Raw genomic sequence first — 16,156 nt, forward strand, 5'->3', positions numbered from 1 at the left:
TTTGGGACGCCTAACCCTTACAGAGGGCGCCTATCTGCTGACATAATGATGTTGATAAGGTAAGTTATGAACGATGTTGAACGTAATATGTAAATTATTTTAATTGCAGGGAACATTGAGGGTCAGTGGAAAATAAAGACTGGAAACTTAGTATCGTTGAGTGAGCAGGAGCTGGTAGACTGCGATAAACTAGACGACGGCTGCCAAGGTGGACTTCCTGACAACGCGTATAGGTACAGGATATACATTAAATGTTTTGATGAATAGTTAACAAAGAATTCATTTGAGTGATGATTATATTTTAAATGATAATTTAGCACGATATTGTAGTTACAGTTATTTTGTGAAGAAGAATTTTGTAATAGTAGATAACACAAGAAATCGTCCGGGTTTATTTTTATAATGTCAGAGTACTTGAAGTATTCTAGAATATTGTCGTTGTCAAGCCAACGAGACTTTGATTTATATATTTTTACACGGAGATGTTTATTAAAAATGTGTTTGAATTTTTTAAATTAACCGTTTATATTATTATCTATTATTGTAGCTATGCTATTATATATTCTCACAGGCTCAATGATAATATCAATTGTAAACATTTAAATGACTTACGATCCAAAGATTTTTTTTTAAACAAACAATAAAAAACTACATTTTTATCACGAGCATAAAGTGTTACGATTTATTTACGGTAAAATTACTTGCGCTCCATTCCGCATGACTGGAGTAGGATGTAAACGTTTCTTTTATTATTCAGAGTGCAGTAGTTTATGAAACAATAACATTCGTATGGAATTTACAAGCGATAAATAAACATGTATGAAGTAAAGCTAAATAGATATGTCTCTTAACAATATTTACATGGTATCGGTTAGAAAATCAATGTTGTCTGTAATAAATCAAATATTAATGATCTCATTAGTAGAGAAGAAATATTTTTATGCACCGAAGTTGAAGGTGTTAGTTAGTTTATAACGGCGACTATACCGTATTCATTTATAAGTATTTTTGTCTTTTGTGTTGTTTCGAAAAAAAAAACCTGCAAAATGGTTACGCAAATCAGAGGACAAATATTTGCACTGGTGTTTCTTCCGCCATTTCTGCCAGCGCTAATGCGTTACGAACCATTAATGTCAGTCTCTTTACCGGCGAGTGAAAGTCCAAGTCGAGGGTCCCTCTGAGTGGCCTTAGAGCCTAGCGTTCATGGCGCGTCCATCTAATCTCTAAGAGCTTTACGGCGACTTCACCGATCCGGTGAGACTGTACCATATAGTGACTCGAGTCGGGGTTCACTAGGAAGCCCTTGAACTACACTACCTTAACCGAAGATTTAGGCTTAACTAACAAAATGTCTAAAAAGATTATTATAATTAACGTCCTATCACTTTTGGGATGGAAGCCGAAAGGGTCCCAAAATCAGCTTCGAACAGTGCATGTGATGTGTTGCATCGAGTTTGTATAGTTGTTCTTAGAAATCGAGGTATTCATATATGCATATATTCCGTGATTGGGCTCTCGACTCGTAACACTTGTTTAAATATTTACTTTTATTTATTTTAGTCTTGCCACAATCAATAGAAATATGTAAATATAGTCACAATTATTGGAGACAACGATAGACAAGAACAAGAATAATAACAGACCTGGAAATTACGAAAAAAAGTAGTTTTTTTTTGAACAAAAATTTTTATGATTAATTTATCGATCTTGATACTACTATAATGTTTTGAATGCAAATTGTTTATCTAATACAGTAAAATTCATAACATTATGGCATACATATAAGTATCGCTTTGCGTAATTTCAAAATTTTGTTTTTTCAAAATAACTTTTTTCAAGTAGGAACACTTACTTTTAAATTGTTAATTATTTTGACATTATAAACAATTGAATGCAATCAGTCCGTCACTACCTTACCGGCTCGGAATGCTGTTTTGCTGAGAAACTGTCGACCAGAAACTTAAAACTTACTCTCTTTAAATGAAATTTTACAATGTTCGATGTTTACATTCAATTATCAACTCAGCAAATAAGTCAACGAAATAAATTTCATATGTATTCGATTTAGTAAAAACTCTCGAATACTATTATAAGATTTATTTAGTAATATACTTGTCATTCTAGATTTAAATCTAAGTGAAGGCGACTGCAAAGATATGTTTCTGGTATTTTGGCTTTAATAAAAATTTTTACACATAATTCCAGAGCAATTGAGCAGATGGGGGGCTTGGAGACGGAGGGCGACTATCCGTACGAGGGTCGGGATGACAAGTGTTCCTTCAACAAGACAATGTCGAAAGTCACCATTAGCGGGGCGGTCAACATCACTTCTAACGAGACCGCTATGGCGAAGTGGCTTGTTGCTAACGGACCTATATCTATAGGTAAGATACAAGGAAGGAAGTCTGCTCTTAGATATGGGCCACCACCACCATTAATCTCCAATAGGACCAGTTGGAAGCGTCAGGGTCATTCGTCGATAAGTTTAATCAAAGAAAAATATATTTTCACAATGAACTATATAGGTATATATCACATCCTTTCTAGTCCCAAAATCCTTTTATTGTTTACTGAAAATATAACCTTTATAAAAATAAAATAATTTTTGAAACTACAATTATCGCCACGTTAAAAGAGATCTAGATCTAGAGACTCGCGGAGTGTCCTAATATCGTTTGTGGCAAAACAAGACCTAACGTGTTTCTGCCATTTGACATTCTCATTCTTTATCACAATGTGAAGAATTATCACCAAGAACACAATTGATTGTAAGATGTTTATATGATTTTTATTATCATCAGGTATAAATGCGAACGCGATGCAGTTCTATATGGGCGGCGTTTCCCACCCGTGGAGGATGCTGTGCAACCCTAGTAATCTTGACCATGGCGTGCTTATCGTGGGTTATGGCGAAGCGGGTGAGTTCTGAATAAACTGTTTCAACTTACATATGATTAGATTAGATCTTTATTGAAAATTAAGGAAATATAGTAAAAAGAAAAATTGTAGTATTAAAGTTTAATGAATGAATTTCTCAGATTTTTAGTATATGAAAGAAAACTACGTCTTTGTTAAAAAAATGTCTGACTTTTAATATAACAGAAATAGACAAGCATGAAATGAAGATTTATGGTGTAAATTTGATTATGTTTAGTTTTATAGTTAAATTCCAAGTTCTCATATATCACAAAGGAGGTAATACCGGAGCGAAAATAGAAATATTGGAGGCTTGTAAAAATATCTACTCTTGATTTTATTAACAATTTTTTATTAAAGTTTTAACATAGCTTCTACTTATTGTGTATATTTAGTATTTATATTATTCGTAGCGTCATAATAACGCTGATATGGATGCTACGTCGTAAAGTTTCGAGGATAAACAATGTTTTTATTGTTGCATTGCTCGTATGCACTATGGATAAGGACAGTATAACAAAGTAATAGTTCTGATAAGGGAATATTAAAAATTATTATACTTGTAATTGCAGTACTTTTGTTCGATACAAATTAAGATCTAACCTTACTAGTAATGAGGCATTTAATTAGCTTTTAATATAATTAATAATTATTATAAAATGTCTCCACTTGACATCGCGTCATCATTTCATCCAAAGAAAGTTCACCGCCGGTCACCTCCATAGATTTCCAATATCCTAATCCTTGACAAAGTCGTTAGTCCTTGTGTCAGGTTAATACCCTAGCGACCATCTATTCTGCTTAAGAAAAGGACCAATATTTAGCCACTTCCGCATATGCAATGGTAGTCGTGCAATAAAGTGCACCGCCCGCCAGCTCGCTGATATATGCGTATGCGGCAAACAATGCGAATCACACAACCGCCACCGCCAAATTACTTAACACGTGTTTCACCCCTCCACGGGGCATCTTCAGGAGTTATGTTACACCGATTAGTGCCAAACACAGAGCGCATCGTATGGATGTGCGGAAGTGACTAAATATTGGTCCTTTTCTTACTTAGGATGGACTTCCGCGAGGTAACTCCTGATTCCATTAAATATCTATTCTGCTTACTCCAGCATGCCAATCCGTTGCGCTATGTTAGTTGCTTTCGTTTTCAGCACCAAGAAGTTCTTCACCAGCACGCATTGCTAGCGAAAAGAATGTCCACCGATAGATTTGTCTTTATCATAAGCCCATAGACGTTCGCTGCAAGGCTCTGGTCTACCTCAATGATTGTCACGATGATCGGTTTTGCGCGACCCATTTACTTCCCACGATATTGACCATGTCATCAGTCCATAAAGTGGTAGGCCTAACGACATCGTGTTTACTGACTTGTGGTCGCCATTTTAGGACCTGGGGTTGTATCTGGTATGAATCCTGAGGCTGAGTATTTTATGCAGATCCAAATTTCTTTACAAATAAAATTCCTTAATGTTTTAACAATAACCGAGTGTATATTCCAAATAGATTACATATCAAAGTCCAATTATACTATTTTCAGACTACCCACTCTTCAACAAGCGGCTTCCTTATTGGATCGTTAAGAATTCGTGGGGTCCGTCGTGGGGCGAGCGTGGGTACTACCGCGTGTACCGAGGCGATGGCACATGCGGCGTCAACATGATGGCAAGTAGCGCTGTCGTGTAACCAAAGAACTACGTCCCCCACTTGAACTCTTCACATAAATACTTTTAATGCCTTCTATAGATAATTTTTGATTCGACCACATGTGAGATTTTTTATTGAAAATATTTTCATTTAAATGAGATCTGAATTTTTATAATATAATTTTTTAATCATTTATAGTTTTAAATTTTTATATCTATATACAAAAATTATGTATACTATTATTATCGGTTTAAATGAAATTCACACAATACATTTGTGAAAATGTTTACTGTATTTTTTTGAAATCATGGGGAATTACTGTGATATCTATAATTTCAAGAGATTGTTAAACGAAATTAAACTTTACGTGGCTAATTAATGTGTGTATATATACATATATATATATATGTATATATATATATATGTACATATATATATATACACATATGGAGGGGTGGTGTATATATATATATATATATATACATATATATATATATATATATATATATAAATATACACATACATAAAAAACAAACGAATAATTAGGTTAGTTTGACGTGTCGTTTTTTTAATTCTTTAACGGTGTCTAAAGAAGCTAAGAATTCATATTAAATTTAATGACAATATGTAGGATTATAATATATTAAAAAATACTGTTTTAATCTATCTTAACTAAAAAACATTGAAATCTTATTACGACTCTTGTGTAATTAATAAACGTTGTCTATGGTCTATTTTTATGTCATACAATTGTAAGATATGTTTTTTTTATGTATTTTCATTTCATCTTATTGCTTCCATAAATCTGCTTTAAGTGGAATAAAAAGTGGTTTAAGAAAAAATCCACGGAAATACTCTCCTTTGAGATTAGAATATATATTTTAGTGTCACAAATGTTAATTAGTTGTCTTTTTCTATGTCGGTCTCCTTTGTTTTGTTTAATAATAATAATTTACATGATATTATTTTGTTAAGTACACAACACAAGTCGGTAATTGATTTTTTATTTGTTACATATTATATGTATAAAGCATTCTTGTCTCAATTGTGGAATCTAAAATTAACAATAATGGATAAGTTTAAATATATATATTATTTTCGATACTTAGTTGTTTTGTAGTTTGTGACAAATATATTTTTTAATAATAGTTTTAATGATTGACCTTGAATTTAAAGTTTTACTAAGAAATGACAACTTTTATGTGACATTACCTTCATATAGTTTTACAATTCTTTTGTTTGTCCCTAATTTAATAAACTTACAATTTTAAGTTCTTGCAAAAATATTATTATTCTATCTAATTTTAACGTTGCTGTCCAGTTTTTTTTAGACAATTTTGTATTTTTTATGTTCTTCACCAGGAAATTTAATGGAAGTTTGTAACATTACTACGTGTTAGACTAGGGGTGAGCAACCTTTTTAATCAACCGACTAATTTAAATATAAAAAATTTTTGACGGTTTTTTTTTATATTAATAAAATTTTTAAAACTTTATTTTTAATAATCATTAGAGTAACAAAATATACAAATGTTAATGAATAAAAAAAATCAACAAGATGAGAACGGAAAAACGAATATACTTGAAAATTTAAAAGTAGTTTTTAATCCGTGAATTATTTAATTTTGATCGATAGTTATTATTAATTAATTGTTTCGATTTAGCATGTACCGCGGTTTTATTATAATTAATTTTATAACAATGAGTGCAAGTCGATAAAATGAAATCAAATCATGTTTAAGGAGCCGCAAGCGGCTCGCGGGCCGCGTGTTGCTCATTCCTGGTTTAGACTGTTTGTCTCTTTGCCAGTATATTATAATAAAGATTTTGATAAATAAAAAAGTAATATTTCATAAATAAATACACTTTGCTGTAAATGCATCTGTGAATTCTACTAGATTTAACACATAGTCTCTGGCAAACTAATGATTTTCTTTCTACGTATTTTATTTGTTTCTTACCTTCGTTACCCTTGTATCTATAACAAACTTAGCTAGCTAGTCTAACCTCGAGTTCTTAACATTCCTCTCCTAACACGTACGTCCCAAGTGTGGTACTTATGTTTAAAGTTTTAATCTTATATATTTATAAGTAAAACATTTGGATTTTATATTTGTTTGGAGTTATTTAATAAATTTTTATTCGTAATGCAGTTGTTTTATTTTTAATGTACGTATTTCCAATGTTATTATTTTGAAAAGAGTTTTATTTTTATATCATCATTTCAGTCACGTCTATTACGGGACATAGGCTTTTAGCGTCTTCCTTAACAATACCGTCTGTTTACCTTGTTCACACCAGTCCGTGGTCTCCATTCTAGAACCTTAAAGTCCCAGCGGTGAACTTTTCTGCTCGTTATGTGGGCTACCCATCGCCATGACAACTTACCCGAGTCACTGGGCTGTCGGTTCCTTCAGTTCTTTTACGGATCTCTTCATTTCAACGTAACGGATCTGTTCATTTCATGATGTGAAAATATAAGAAGGCTATCTGCTACCAGCGTTTTTTTCTACTGCCACATAGACAAATAACAGCCTGACAACCTCGACAAACTGGCTGTGGTAGCTAAAGTTGATGACGTAATGTATCAGGGAAGGTTGCAAAGAGGAGAGAGAGAGAGAACACCAAAGCTCTGTAAGCTTGAACTGGAAGACTTGGGCGGTGATTACATCACGCCCTTCTCCAACTCCTCTAGCATGGCCTTGGCTATGGATTCTTAGCGCAGTGGTACTTTCCTCTACAGTAGCGGATCTAGTCCGGCTCCGCTGCCAAAAGGATTTGATGATAAACATGTTCTTTGAGCGTAGGGACCCAGAATGAAGCCAAGAGGCTGACAACCTAAGTAAACAAATAATACAAAATAGCGAAGAAAGTTCGTTAGGTTGACTATTAGTAGTGAAGAAAACTGGGAAAGACGAGTCTTTTTGAAAAGTTAAAAAGAGTAGATGTTTTAATAGTAGCTATTGTGTGTTTGTCATTCCGCTAGTTATGTAAGTTAAAACAAACGGAGAAGACGTTTCAATGATGTCAAGCTTTATAGAAATCTACCACATACCAAGCTTTCTTCATGCGACAAAATTATCACGTATCAAGTGTGGAACCTGTTAGAACCTATATAGTATATATATGCAATAAAATACACATACAATTTCATTGGCCTAGTCACCGGTGTCGTGAATTAAAACCTGTCGCGAAATACGCGATTTTTCGGACGCGTGGTTAGTGCAATTAAATGGTGGTGAAGTGTTACTCTGTAGTGATGTGAAATGGTAGACATCAGTAGATGGAGCGTTGTTGGTAGCGGGCGTGCCCGTTCTGTGGGGGCCGTGCACTGTTTGGTGACTCCCGGGTGCGTTTCGTGTGTCAGTGCGTGTTCGGTTACATGTGTTTACATGTGTTGGGTCCCGATTCTCCGTATAAATCAACGTGACTTTGTCGCCAAATTGATTTTGTTTTTTAACCTAAAGTTGAAATGCGAAGCAGATTGATTGTAGATAACACTATTTTTGACAGTAGAGTTTTAGTGTAGTGTGTTATACAGTGTAATTTGTAAGGCGGCGACAAAACCTGCAAACCCTCCACAAGAGGAAGCTTTTTTTCAGCATTGAGTGGTATGAACATCATGTGACTAGTGTGCGCGGTTAGTCCCCGCCTGAGGTATGTGGGACGGGGAGGGGGTGGGACGTGACTTATGATGTGCACACGAGATATTGTGGAATAGGGGGTTACATTTGTCAGCCTCGTCTGCACCGCCGCTTCATGACTCAAAAGCACTTGCACTAGCTCAGAGCAATAGCAATTGCTCGCAAACTATAACAAAAATGCAATGAATTGCCGCCCATCCTAAAGAAAAAACAATGTTTTAGACCAGAATGACATCAACAAGTTTCGGAGTGTAAGAAACTAATGTACAAGAGACATGTATCCTCTAAGTGTACTGTTTGCTATAATTAACTTGACATAAAATTGTTTTTTTTTTTATCAGATGAGGCTTTTGGTGAATAATACTAGTTGGCTCATAAGGATGCAGCCCTATACAAAGTTTCACTGTCCTTTAAACGTATTTAGTAGCATACTAACTTTATCGGTTGCCGCGTAAATTTGAACCTTTGAACTTCTGTTCTGTTAGCCTTTACGTTTTTACAGCTTCGTTGAAGATAGGGCAGAAAACCTGCATATAGTACGTGAACGCATATCTCAGAAATTGATTTGTAGTATATATAAAAAATATTATAAATATCTATTTTCATTGGACACGCTATAACTTAAGAACGATTTTATTATATTATTTTATAATTTTTAACAACTTTAACAGGTAGCAGAAAGCTTTTAATGAAAAATTACAATTTCTATGACACCTTGCATTTACATTACGTTAAATAAATCGCAAGGGCTGTTGTTGATTTTGGTGACATTAATCTTGAAGATCCATGTTTTTAAAGTGGCGTGTTGGAAAAGCATCAACTTTATTTATTTACGCACCAAACATTATAAATAATGACATTGTGCATCATTTTAACAAAAACTATTCTTTTTAGTTATTAAGATATGAATTGATTATTAATTGCTAACAAAGGATAGTTGCTGTAAGAGCTAGTATAAACATTAATATTTCACGAAATAAGCTAACTATTAACATTTATTGTCGCATGTATAATATAGTATTCATCGGATAAGTATAGGCTTTATATCTTAACTCTGTTTTCGAAATTAAATATATTAAAAAAAGCTACGCAGCAATGTATTACAATCTTAAAATATTGTTATTTGCCATGGTACGTCTTCGACGACATAACCATTATTTATATATTTTAAGAAGCCTTCACGAAATTATCCCCGTAGGTATATTAATAGGTATGTAACTTTTGCAGTACAAGAATTTTCTTTTATCCGTTGGATGCGGTGTAGGTTGATCCACTTTTAGGTGAGCCGATTACATAGTCAAGATCGCGGAAAGTGCAAGACTGGACATTGCGGCGATCTTTGCGAAAGGCCTATACTTTGCTGACTTCTTTTAGTTGACATGATGATGGAACAGTCATGCAATTTACTTGGCACTTTAATAGATAACAATGAAGAAAGATAGAGATACTATTTACTAATCCTACGGTCCTATACTGCTAAATAAGTATTTATAAAAGTAAAGTAATTCAAAATAAATAGATAATGAGTATGGCATCATATTTACGAATGTAATGAATAATTTGTTTTTCGTACAGCATATATTTCGATTCGTTTCCACGTGGATATATATGCCAGGTTCAATTTAAAGTATTAAATATTCAGATGCAATGCATTCAGTAAAACTGTCCGATGTAAGCTTCGACGCGAACCCGCCCCCGAGCTGTCAACGGCACGCTGCCTACCGCGAACAAAGATGGCGTAGAGTTTAATACGAAAAAGGATTACATACGAGCAGACGTATATATATGTCGGCATGATCCCGATGTAAAATCGCATAGCTGTTGACAATTTATATTTTGTGAACACCTATTTGTAAAAAGTAATAATTGGGAGTGGACCAATATAAGCAAAAGGTGTACCGAGGACTCCCTGTATGTCCTGATCCAGCATCTGCGAACTCGGTTGAAGGAGAAGGAGATTGCAGTGCTGGTATCATTGGACATAGAGGGAGCCTTCGATAACGCCTGGTGGCCTGCTATACGGTGCAGACTGGCAGAAACTCGCTGCCCCGCGAATCTGCGGCGCCTTGTCGACAGCTATTTTAGCGATCGCAAGGTGTCCGTACGGTACGCGGGGGCAGAGTGGGCCAGAGAGACCACCAAGGGGTGCGTGCAGGGATCCGTAGGCGGCCCAACCTTCTGGACCCTCCTCATCAACCCTCTCCTGGAGGAGGTGGCAAAGACCGGGACACACTGCCAGGCGTTCGCAGATGACGTCGTGCTAGTCTTCTCGGGGCAGAAGGCCCAGGACATCTCGAGTCGGGCCAACGCCGTTCTCGCCCATGTTCATGAATGGGGAGTCAGGAACAAGCTGAGGTTCGCACCACACAAAACAAAGGTGATGGTGCTAACCAACAAGCTGAAGTTCGACTACCCATTACTGAGCATGGGAGGTGAGCCGCTTGGCCGGACTGGGGAGGTCCGGATACTGGGCCTCACAGTTGACGATAGGCTCACGTTCAACAGTCACGTGAAGAACGTGAGCAAGAAGGCACAGGGCCTCTATCGTCAGCTGTGCAGGGCTGCAAAGGTATCTTGGGGTCTGAACTCGGAGGTGATCAGAACGATGTATCTGGCGGTGCTGGAGCCGACGATTTTGTATGCAGCGAGTGCATGGGCGCCGGCGGCTAGGAAGCTGCTGGTCCGCAGGCAGTTGGACGCGGTCCAGCGGGGCTTCGCGCAGAAGATCGCGAGGACCCACAGGACCGCGTCCCTGCACTCGGCCCTTATACTTGCCGGGTTGCTTCCTCTGGACCTTCGGGTCCAAGAAGCAGCCCGCTTATTTGAGATAAGATAGGGTCATTCCCGGCAGGTGGTAGGGGACCGAGACCTGGAGGTACCGGTCAGCTACCTGAGACTACCGCACCCGTCTGGTCAAGTTGGTGTGGAGTTCTCCTGTCTGGGGGAAAGTGCGGAGGAAGTCCGACTTGCCACCGCGGCTGCCGACTTGGTAATTTATACCGACGGCAGCCGCATAGAGGATAAGGTGGGTGCGGCGTTCTGCGTCAAGCGGGGCGCCGCAGAGCTGTACACAAAAAAGCTCAAGTTGGGCAACTTCTGCACCGTATACCAGGCAGAGCTGCTGGCTCTAGCTGAGGCAACAGGGTACGCGGCCGGCGAGTCAGCGCAAGTCTGCGCCATATTGAGCGACTCGCGGTCCGCCCTCGAAACTGTCGCAAGATCGGACACCCTCCACCCCTTAGCGTTAAGAGTGAAGGAGAATGTGATGAAAGTGAGAGAAAAAGGGAAGGATGTAAGGTTGTATTGGGTGAAAGCGCACGCGGGGATGGAGGGGAACGAGAGGGCGGACCAGCTGGCCAAGGAAGCGGCCCTGAAGAGTAAAAGACGACCAGAATATGAGAGATGCCCTGTTTCATTCGTCAAGCGGCAACTGAGACAGGAGTCGCTCGAAGAATGGAACAGGAGGTATGTAGAAGGAACGACGGCTTCGGTAACGAGGATGTTTTTCCCGGACGCCGTCTCAGCCTACCGCGTGCTCCGCAGCATCGAGGTGGACGCGGTCTTGGTCCAGCTCTTCACGGGGCACGGGGGGTTCTCTGAGTACCTTCATAGGTTTAAGCTCAAGGAGGACCCCTCGTGCTTCTGTGAACCGGGCGTGGACCAGACCGTGATCCACCTTGTGGCCCGGTGTCCCGCATTCGGGGGACTCCGGTTCGGCTTCGAGTGCCGGTCTGGGGTTCAAATCAGGGAGGAGTCAATAGCCTCCCTGATAGGCGGAGAATATAAACAATCATTCTTATCCCTTTGCAGAGAAATAGCGGAAAGTGCAATGAAAAGAAACAAAACGTAAATATAGGAAATAAATAAATAAATATATATTAAAAAAATTAAAATAGAAAATATATAAAACTGTGATAAAAAATAATTATTGTATAAGAAACAAAAATGTAAAATAAAAAAAAAAGCTAATGAAAATGTAAAAGCAAGGGAAGAATGATAGATGATCAGAGCAAAAGAGAAAGACAGACGAATTGTGGCATGAAAGATTAGAACAGAAAGAAAGATTATGTGAAGAATGAAAGAGAAGAGAATGATAATAAAATAATTAAGTGAATAAATTACTTGCTTGTAAAGTCCCTATCCCAACATAAATAGGGGTACGAGAGGCCCCCAATAGCGGGGGTCTTTATAATAAAAAAAAAATATAAGCAAAAAAAAAAAAATTACCGACATCGTCCAGTTAATTGGCAAGTCGAAGTGGCAGTGACCAGGCTACATAGCACGCAAAAAATTTTTTGGATATTCTGGTTGCAGGGGATTTCCAACAGGTCCTATTTTAAATCTATGGGAAAAGTCTATTTCTCGTAGTGATAATATTGACGAACACAATTAAATTTCTTGTTGGTACCCACGAACTATTACCAGAAATAACGACGCACCGATGGCTTAACCAGTTAACTGTAATTGACGAGTATACTCGTCACGGCGAAGTGGCATGATTTCATAATTGACTCTCATATGCGTATAAAATAGTGACCATTGGTTATTTAAATTGTAATTTTTGAGAATAAGAAAACATATTCTCAAATTTTAAGACAAGTATGTTATACGTGTTAAAAAACAGATAAATATATATAAGTAATAAAAATGTCAATTTTATACAATAAACGCACCTGTTTGGTCCAATATCTTACCAGCCCAACTTACTTTGTGATTGACGAGTATACTCGTCGTGGTTCGATTTTAGCGACGCATAACAGTGCGCGCTCGCCAACGAGGCCGCCACAGTTAACTGGTGAGATAAGTGTCGTTGACATCTAAAGAAGTTGTTACGTGGTTGAATAAAAGTAGATTCTCTGATGTTTCGTTGTATTGAAAATGTGTTGGAGTGACGGAAATTATATATTATTGATATGGGCAAAGGTGACATCGAAATTAAAAAAAAAAACGCCACTGAGATCATTTTATAATTATTTTTTATATATTGTAAATATGGTTTGAATATCTCTCATGAATTACGTCATGGGTAGGACTGAAATATTGACCAATACACGAAGAACAGACACTTGATTTGTGGCGTTGAACACGATCTTGAACATATTTTTGACAGATAAGCGCATTAACACATCGTTTTTGTCAGACGGAAACCGCAACTCGTTTTTCTCGCATGTTACTAACGACTGCTCGCATTTTGGTCACATTATGCGACAAGGAGATGGAGGCAAAAATTAGTTATTTTTTTGGCAAATATTAGTTAGAGATCATGAAGTGAAGAGTTCCCGTTTTTTGTTATTATTTTATTTGGAAAACAAACAAAGTGTGTACACACACATATAGGTTATAAATGTATCATCTTTAGAATAAATATACTCCTCACAATGTTTTTGACTAAACACGTAAAATAATTCACGGGGTAGTAGATCTACAAAAAGAAAAAAAATGCATCACGTGTTTCCGTGTATAATTAGAACATTCAATTTTTTTTTAATTCATTGATTTCATTAAATTAATATGTCTGTAAAGCTTTTATTGTTAATTTTACATTTCTACACAGCGCATGAAGAGATAGTAGACGCACATCTGCCTTCCATGGTGTTACGCACAACATTAAATAAAATAAGTAATTAACATAAATTTGCATATTTATATTCTGCACAATCAAACATATGGTACTGTGGTAGTCCGGCGATAGAGGACAGAGACTTGCGGCTGTAAGTCGCGGGTTCGATTATCAGGATACAGTCTTATATTAATACATACACTTTGTACATTAAGGATCATTAAGGATTGCCACAGCTTACAAGTAAGTTCCCAGAGGATAGGCAGCAGCGTACCCTGCGTGTATATTGTATCAAACTGCTATCGCTAAACCGTCTGCCAAGCGTGGCGATTATTGTACATCCCCCGTAGATATCTTTGGTTTTTGTGTATTAAAATTCTTGTAGAACAGCTTTTCATATATTTCAAAATTATTGCCGGAGTCGGAAGTCATTTTTTTAATTAAAATACAGCACAAAATCAAGACTACGACTTTGTGCAATGAAGTAATAATCTGACAGAGATAGAGAACTATTTTTGGGATATATTCCATCATCTCAATAGATGTGCACCATCTACATCCACTTCAGGCGAGAATTTTTTGGAGCTACATCGGGTTTGGTTCTTCTGCGGATTTTCTCATTTTGGATTCGTTCTTTTTTAAACATTGCCATCTTCATTGCTCTGTAGGAGACCCTGAGCCTTCATATAAGGCGCATCGTGGGCGACCACGTCTTGGATCCACATACTTGACCACTTTTCACTACAGGTACTTGATGGTACAACAATTTTTATTTGATTAGAATTTATTCTGATCTTTTTTTTATAATTACATGATGTTTATAGAATATAAGAATAAAAGAGTAGTGTGCAGAAGAGCGTGAAATTCAAGAACGGTTCCACCGAATCAGCTATTTTGTTTTAGTATTTTCATTTAAACACAAGGAAAGTTCATATGTAGATAAAAACGGCGAAAGAAACGGTAAAATCAATGCTATTTTTTCTTATAAAAATATGAAATGAATTGACACGCCTATCCCTAACTGTCAAACATTTGACGACAGTTGAAAAGAGGTGTTAGAATACGATGAAATAAAAAATCTCGTGTACCGTGAAGTGTTTTAATGAAAATATCTTATGATATTGTCACTAGTTTTGCTAAGTACGCAATAGATTTTTTTTGCAAGCAATCTTGGTTATTATTAAGACATTAAATTGATAAAAAAAACACGAATAAGGTTTTATATACACATTTTTATTAGACTGTGTCACACAAATATATTAATAACACTAAACAAATTATCCCGATCTAAATGGAAAAAATATTACTGATTTTACATTTCGCTAATGGTAACATAATTTTCTAGGTTATTATTTTAATTTTAAGGCTAGTTAATTAAAAGTAAGATGAATTAACATTTAAATTCAACAAAAAGGTTTAAGTAATAAAAAAACAATGCTATATAAAACCTGATGGTTCGATCGAAAAAGCGCAAGAAGTAATAGCTAGATGTTTGCACAGCTGTAACCCGGTTCCTCGACGTCCTACTTTCCCGGCCCCGAGCGGCCGCACAATAACTAGGCACCCTAGACCCCTGTAGGAACGTTTCTAGACTTTCAGCGGAGCGCCGGAAACTATTGTGTGGCGGATGCATCGCTATCGAATTAGCCTCGACGTACGTACACCTATTGAGTTACCGCGCAGCCATGCGGTTGCCTTACAAAACACTTCTTTGTACGAACCTATTCAACTAGAAATTTCTTAAGCCGTATATTACAAAAAAATTTAAAAGAAAAACGTGCGCTGCTTATGAAAGTAAAATCGCGAAAAGGGCTCCGTGTGAGTGTTATTAGTCTAGTCAGCAGGGGTGGGCAACCTTTTTGACCAACAGACTAATTTAAATTTTAAAATTTCGTCATCAACATTCAATAAATATTTATTTCCAATACACATTAGAATAAAAAAATATACAAATTTTAATGCAAAAATAAAAAAAGATAAGAAAGGAAAAACAAATACACCTTAAAATTTATAGAATTAAATAAGGGTATATATAATACATACGCAGCTTTCTAATGGTGCTTCAATCAGTTTTGATCGGTGATTGCATGCATGTTCCACCATTTTAATATGACTAATATTATAACAATATTTTGATGAGAGAAAGTCGATAAAATAAATTCCATTTTAGAAATGCTAGGTGAGCCGCATAAACATCTTAAAGGGACCGCGTGTCGCTCATCTCTGGTCTACAGGCATTATTAATAAGAATAGACAGGTTTATTGTGTGAACTAGGAGTTATGAAATAACATTCGAGTTTGAGACCACATTGCGTGCAGATCTAATAGCCGCTTGGGACTTGAGGGACTGTATTGACTATTATCTGTATGAAATCTTTAG

The 16,156-nt window shown here is 36.6% G+C and overlaps 1 protein-coding gene across 2 annotated transcripts in view; it reads left to right on the forward strand.

Moving 5' to 3' along the window:
- Positions 1-16,156, forward strand: part of LOC137919984 (uncharacterized) — a 154,071-nt gene that overhangs the window by 18,164 nt on the left and 119,751 nt on the right. Inside the window, exons 5-8 of one of the 2 annotated variants that reach the window (XR_011106748.1) lie at positions 110-233; positions 2,206-2,384; positions 2,802-2,918; positions 4,466-4,679. Coding sequence is in view for 1 of the 2 variants with exons in the window: in XM_068763217.1 (XP_068619318.1) it covers positions 110-233; positions 2,206-2,384; positions 2,802-2,918; positions 4,466-4,611 (566 nt within the window). In the remaining variant the exon portion in view is untranslated. Of the gene's footprint in view, positions 1-109; positions 234-2,205; positions 2,385-2,801; positions 2,919-4,465; positions 4,766-16,156 lie in introns of those variants that run through there. The other variant, XM_068763217.1, reaches the window with a different exon arrangement.

This window comes from Battus philenor, unplaced genomic scaffold (assembly GCF_028537555.1).
Source record: "Battus philenor isolate CCGP_79_NKW_IND1 unplaced genomic scaffold, ilBatPhil1.0.hap1 SCAF_17, whole genome shotgun sequence".
Taxonomy (NCBI): domain Eukaryota; kingdom Metazoa; phylum Arthropoda; class Insecta; order Lepidoptera; family Papilionidae; genus Battus; species Battus philenor.